Genomic DNA, 7,216 nt, shown 5'->3' on the forward strand with positions numbered 1-7,216 from the left:
TCATTATCACATTGCATCTTAATAACTAATGATTGAATTTAGTTGATTTGCTGTCATTATGGTATACCTTACTTAAATAGCATTGTATATCTCATAAATTTGTTTTCTCATTATCTGGAGGGCTTGGAAAAGAAGAAAAACCATAATTTTGAAGAAAAAAAATAATATCTTGTTAAAAAATTAGTATCATCTTTTTTGTTTATACATAAAACTACTTATTGTGTTAGTCTGTCTATATTGCAACATATTTACCAATAATATGGAATATGAACTGCATAAAACTATAACTTCAGAATTTTTCTGAAGTTTATAATTGCTCTACAGTAAAAAAAGTATTTTCACATCATGTGAATTGAGCATTGTTCTATAGATCAATAGACTGTATGACAGTATGACTTAATTATAAATAATGTATTTTAGTTTGTATTAATTTCCTTTATTCTTAACCCTTTAATACCTATAAGGTCCTAAGTAAACATATTTTTTATTTCCTTTTCTTTCTTCTGATTATGTTGACTCAAAATCGCACAAAAATATGAATTTTACAAAAAACTCTTTTTTTTAAATAGATTTGGCTTGAATTTTACTTGTAGGTGACAATAGGCATTGGCTCACAATATTGAAATATGGATCATGGCTATAATTTATATTATTTTTTTTATTTATTGACAGTGCATATCGAGTTAAAATAAAACATGAAATAATGTTTGTGCTTATCTCTTTTATTTTATAATTAGAGTAAAATTAAATGTAAATCATACAAGTTACTGAAACATCAAAACACCTTTAAAAAAACTATTATAACGGGTAAGATTCTGGATTCAGAGCAACTCTTATTTATTTTACGGTTAAAATGAAGCTGTCTAGGTTCACTGGAATAGCTAAAGATATCCAAGTATCTAATAATAGTGTACATGAAAATAAGTTCTTGAGGGTTAATAATAATAATAATACATAATTATTTCTCGATTAATGACCACTTTTATCAATCAACCCATATAAGTTAATGCCTGTTAATTTTTTTTTTCTAACTAGTCTATTTTGATCTACTATGTTCTTTAATGTATTTATTATGAATCAGGTTACAGATTATAAGAAATACATTCTACTCTCCAACTGATTTGCCTCAAATCTGAGAACTTAAAAAATTATTTTTTAACAAGGACCCTTCTGCTATCCTCTAATAACTAAACAATCATAAACTTAATTGTTTACAAGATATATATATATAATGTTTATTGTAACATTATATATATATAATGTTTTCACTTTCTTGAGAAGGTTGTTATTGTTTAAATAAAATAAATTGTATACAACTATATTTCTTTTAAAAGTCCAACGTTTCCCCCAATTCGGCCATCCTCAAGGACAATTTTACACTCACATTAATAATCTAAAAACTTTTTGCAGGTTATTCTGCCCAGGTCATCAATATCAGTCAAAATTGCCCTATTTTTTCTTTCTTATTATTAAATATTAAAACTTTTAATTATAATCAGTTTAACACTATTATCACTTTCATATCACAACTCTTGGACTTTTAAAAGAAATAAAGAGTGTTCTGAGATTTATATTGAATACAATTTATTTATTTATTTCTGTGTGCCTTTGCTTCCTCTCTTCCGACCATGCAGTACCCTTCTGTTTTTCTTTAATTGCCGCAAGAATATTTATTTATTTCAATTTTTTTTCCATACTGTTCTCTATCTAGGCAGTCCTTGTCTGTTATTTTTAATTTACAGTTTATTTTATTGTATTTAAACAATTGTTTAAAATAATTAAACTTTTTTTTATAAAAAAAACCGAACAGGTATTAACAACCAAACTGTGTCATTAAATAAATTGGGAAGTTATTTTCTATCTCTCTTTGGATTTGGTTAACACCAAAGTATCTGTTTATGGGGTCTTGCTTCTTTAAAATAAATGGTTTATTCAAATTAATTTCCAGTGACAACATTCAGTTCTAGTTTTAATTTTAACTGAATATACATTGATATTTATCGAGAACAATTATTGGTTTAAAATCTTTTTCTTTTGGACATTTCTAGAAGTTGAGATTACTGTTCCTTTACATGGTAACTTAGAGGTCAAGCCAGGTTTATTTTCTAAACCAAGTGCTTTCAGTTATTTCTTGTGAACTAAAACACAACTTATTTTGTGTTATAATTATAACTTCTTTAAAGTTGATGAACAATTTTGTTGAAATTGACAAAAATTTAAACTATTTGTTTTTAAATGACATTTTTTGAATCACTTAGTATTATTGACCACAATATTTACGGTGACTAAAATATGTTTATGGTTACTCTTTCTTTATCATATAGCAATATAGCGAAAATAACTTAGAAGTACTAACGGTAGGAAAGCATTACCTCCAAGTAGCACCTTTTGGTAGTAATCGTCCACAACCGGAGAAACAAGAATAATAGAAAATGAGCAAGTACAGTTGACCCCTGCATATATATCCTAGTCAAGACTGAGAATTCTCCAGATAACCAGGCTGGGTAATCCAAAGCTTATATTAGAAAAGAACTACAACATCAATTTAACTTATATGTTAGGTAAAAATGAAAACAAACTTCATGTATAGGTGATATGTATATTTATGTAAGGTGGAGTGAACTTTATTTGACCAATTTAATATAATTTAAAATTAAAAGTCCTGTATTTATTTATTAAATCACATTGTATGATATAATAAATAAAAAATCTCCGGATAAGCAGGCTGTGTAATTCAGAATGTATAGAAGTAGAAAAATTTTGTATTTATAAGAAAAAACTCCAATATCATTTAAACTGTATAGGTGATACATATATTACTATAAAGTACTGTTAACTTTATTTGACCAATTTAATACAATTTAAAATTTAAGGCCCCATGAAAATTAAAAACAATGATATATGTATTTATATAAACTTTGAGATAAAAAATTATAATAGTCAAACATAAATAAGTATTCCTGTAATTTTTTCCACCGCATCTTTGCAATTTTCCTCCCTAATTTTTTTCTTGGATCTTTGTTCCTAGTGACTTGAACCGTAATTGTAAAAGTTTTATTTTGATCAATTTTGACACATAGCTACAAAAGGTTGCCGACCTCTGGAATAGATAGATAAAAAAGGCTGTTTTTTTGGGGGGGGGAGGATGTTCCTCTGAACAGTTTAAAAATAATCATGGATTATAAGTCCAGTTTGCTGTATCTTTACTAATATAGCAAAGATAACATTGCTAATGCTAACTTGTTCATCTTAGATGATCTTTATTTTATTTATAGAGAATTTCATAATATTTTTAATGATCACTTTAGTGCTCCAGGAGATTTATAGTTTTGGAGTAACTAAAAAAAAATTTGTTGAAGATCTTAAAGTTAGATCCTAAAGCATAGGAACCACAATTTAATAAAAATTAAAAATTAAATTTCTTCGTAATAGGCCTTGAAATGGTACCAATTATGACCCTGTACATATGTATGTTTTTTATTATAGTGATACTTCTGTTTCCATAGGCCATACTCGGATGCAGCAAAACCTAGTCTTCATCAATAAATGGTAATTCTAAAATATAATTTTTCAATTTGGACAGGTAATTCCTAAAAGTAGATCGTTCAAACAAGCAAACTCTTCAGCTTTATATATCAGTATAGATATTCTCGGGTCAAAATAAGTTAGTGATATTGATTAGTAAAATTGTTTTTAGGAAGTAGTTTATTAATAAATAAGAAAAAAAAATCATGACACCAAAAAAAAAACTCTGACATAAAATAAAAAGGCTTTATTAAAAATATGACTATTCATTCTTAACAATGACAATTACATTAGATAAGAAAATATGCACAACCTTGTCAAGTGGTTATTGGCTATATCAGCCATCACAAATATTTTATTGTTATACAAAGTTACTTAATTTTTAAGCCAATGAATAATATATTTTAAAAGAATTTTTTTTGAAAGATGATATATCAAACTGATCACAAAATAACATTTTTAGTAATAATACAATGAATTCGTAAATATAAAGATTGAGTTTACAATTTGATAATTTTTTTTTTATTAGAACAAAAGGATAAGAATTAAAAAAAAACCCTTTCTTTATCACAAACTTAACAGATCAAGGACATTTAATAAGACCACCTTTTTTCATGACAGAGCTTTCATAAACCATGCATTTTCTCCAGTATTTTGCCTCTTATTTTATATTTAAAAATAAATATTGATCCATTCTTTCAAACTTGTGAAATATATTCATACTAATAAATAAACAAAGGTATAATTTTTAGAATCACACAAGAAAAGTATCCTTCAATCCAAATGTTTTTTAAAAGGATCTAAGCTACTGAAACAATAATCCAACCAACCGTTTAACTAGATCCTATAATGTGATCCTCTAAAAAAAATAATAATGTGAAATTATTACAACTTTATTTGTGCAATATTCAACAATTTTTAAACTAAACTAAAAATTATGTCACACTTTGTATAAAAAATTTAACCATGAAAAGTCACAGATACATATTTATAAAAAAATATAATAACTTTTAAAAAATTAAACACCAATATTTCTTTCAATTGTGCAAGATCGCAACAAAACGTCAGTCTTGTTTCACCATTCACACATATACACATTTATTTTTTAGTTGATTTAAAATCCATTATATATCATATACATAAGCCAATCACAATTAACCACAAAGGAATATGGAAAATAAAATTACCCTAGAAAACTTCCTTTGCAAAATATAATGTATAGTGAATTTTAAAAACAACAGTTTCTTTGGCCTATTTCCAATGAAGGACTAACCACTTTGTGGTTTACGGTAGAACAATATCATGTTCCTCTTTCATCCCTTAAAGGAAGTATGAATACTAACAATTATATCTAACATATTTACATTTCACAGAGGTCTGTGGTAACTGACTCAAATTTACAAATCTACAGTTACAATAACTAACAAAAAAAGAAAACAAACAGAGACGCTCTATTAAAATTATCACAATTAATAACATATAAATACTTAACAATTATGTCATATCAACTAAATAAGAAAGAAAAAAGAGAATATTTGTCTAATACGAATTTGCCAAGTCTGTACACACTTATAAAAAAAAAATATATATATATAACAAAATTAAATATTTATCAACAATAAAATAAGGAATGTTTTGGAAATAGAGAGGCAGTTAGTTTATATTAGACTAAATTTTGAGATGAAGTTCAAAGACGGTTTCTGAAGAGTTCAGCTTTTCCGATGACTGTAACTAACATTTCTTCACTTTCGTATTTTGGGTTTAGATAATAGACCTTGGTACCTTCCTGTATGTGGCATTCCAGGACGGACCACTTTTCAAGAAGTTTCATACAGTTCTTGATTGTGTCTGTTGAGAGGCTTTCAGCTGTAAATATAGACATATAATTAAATTTAAAATATTAGAAAACTGAGTGTGGGTCAGATAACTACCAAATTCATGCGTAATATAGGACGGCCCACTTAAGAAGAAGATTTACTGGGGATATACAAAGAAAATAAGGCATAAATCTGGCAATAGCTAACTCAGAGCTCCAGTTGCTGTGTTAGAAATAAACTATTCACTCTACTATCACCAGTGGACTGACTCAAGGGTGAGTCTAATAGCATGTGCCCATTCAGAATTTGTTAAGTGGGTACCTGGCTCTTCAATGATTTGGTGGAAAACGTGGAATAAGAGCACAAATGCTGACCATATCATTTCTTAGAATAACCAGAGGCCAGTACTTAGCAAAAATCAAACAATTATGTCATTTAAAAATACCATTATTTTAAAGAATCATGATAGGTTAAATAAAAAGAAATAGTCCTAGTAACTCCAAACATTTTTTCCAAAAAATTTGTCATTATTATTGTGAAATGTAAAACTGATTTTATTTTTATTAATACTTGCCAATTATAACCTTTTTAGAATATTCACCAACCCAGTAAGTTGAGATTTTACTTAATTTTAATAGAAAAGGAAAATAAGAAAAAATTTTCTAATACTTTTACATACCATAGCGTATGCTACCGTTATCTAGGCCGGCTTTCACAGTGTCTAGTAACTCTTTGACTAGTATTTGTTCGGGGACCACCTGGTCCATCATACAGAGCAAATAGGAGAAGACTGTACAGTACGTGTCGATGAGAGGCTCCAACATTCTGGCATAAAATAATAGTTTCTCTTCTTCCCTGTTCACCTGAGGGAAAAAAAAAAAAAAAAAAATGAAAAATCGGTTTATATGATACTGAGTTTGACTAAGCAGCAGGTATTCACTTTCATCACATCACTATAATCAATCAACTTGAAGTAAATCATTATAAGAGTTGAATGAAATGTTTCAATATTAAACTTCTTTCAAGGTTCTAAAATACACATGATAGTAGAGATTTTATTTGAACAATAAACATAGTTTAAATAATTAAACTTTTAAATGATGAGGAGACAAAATAAAAATATTACATACCTTATAAAATGTTTCAGGGGGAAGAAAATCGTCATCTTCATCATCAATTATTTCTAAATTCCTCGGGCAACCGTAGCCAGATCTACCACCTCGGTGAGTCTAAAACAAAAAATACATAGAGTACATTTCATAAAATAAGAAAAAGTAAAAAAGGAAATTCAAATAATAAAAAAAACAATAGTTATATCTGTACTATGTGACCTTGGCTTAACATCTTTCTAACAAAATAGCATTTTCTCTATAAACACTTACAACAAAGTTTTTTAGCCTTCGAATAAATTTCAAGGCTCAAGTTATTCAGTCAGAGTAAGGGTAAAATTGTTTGATTTACAACTAAATTTTTATTAAAAACAAAAAATATGACTAATGACTAATTTCTAAATCATCAAAGTCGCAAAAGATATAAAATTGTCAAAATAAACCTTCTCCTGACAAGTTGATGATCACACCTTCTATCAATACTGGCTACTACATCCATAAGTAAGCATTAACAGACCGAAATTCCTTAAATTTAGCTTATACATTCTTCAGTGCTGATTTATCATCAGACCATCTCAATGACACCTTAATATTGTAATATCATAGGGTTTATGAATTTATGCCAAATTTCAGCTCGATAGGATGATCAGATTTATTATTTATTATACATCAAATTTATTAATTTATCATTATATTATAGCAGATTTATTATTTATTATATATCATTATGATTTATTATTATATTATATCAGTTTTATTATTTAT

General features: G+C 27.2%; 1 protein-coding gene across 8 annotated transcripts in view; it reads right to left on the reverse strand.

The window, feature by feature from the left end:
* Positions 1-3,757: 3,757 nt before the first annotated feature.
* The window catches only part of mino (glycerol-3-phosphate acyltransferase mino), a 138,619-nt gene continuing 135,160 nt past the window's right edge, over positions 3,758-7,216 (reverse strand). For all 8 annotated transcript variants that reach the window (XM_014426044.3, XM_014426045.3, XM_067049800.1 and 5 more), the window contains 3 exons: positions 6,473-6,571; positions 6,022-6,205; positions 3,758-5,391 (listed from right to left, as the gene is read on the reverse strand). In XM_014426044.3, coding sequence (XP_014281530.1) covers positions 5,213-5,391; positions 6,022-6,205; positions 6,473-6,571 — 462 coding nt within the window. In that variant the 3' untranslated portion in view covers positions 3,758-5,212. The remainder of the gene's footprint in view (positions 5,392-6,021; positions 6,206-6,472; positions 6,572-7,216) is intronic.

This window comes from Halyomorpha halys, unplaced genomic scaffold (assembly GCF_000696795.3).
Source record: "Halyomorpha halys isolate HHAL.00 unplaced genomic scaffold, Hhal_1.1 Scaffold547.1, whole genome shotgun sequence".
Lineage (NCBI taxonomy): Eukaryota > Metazoa > Arthropoda > Insecta > Hemiptera > Pentatomidae > Halyomorpha > Halyomorpha halys.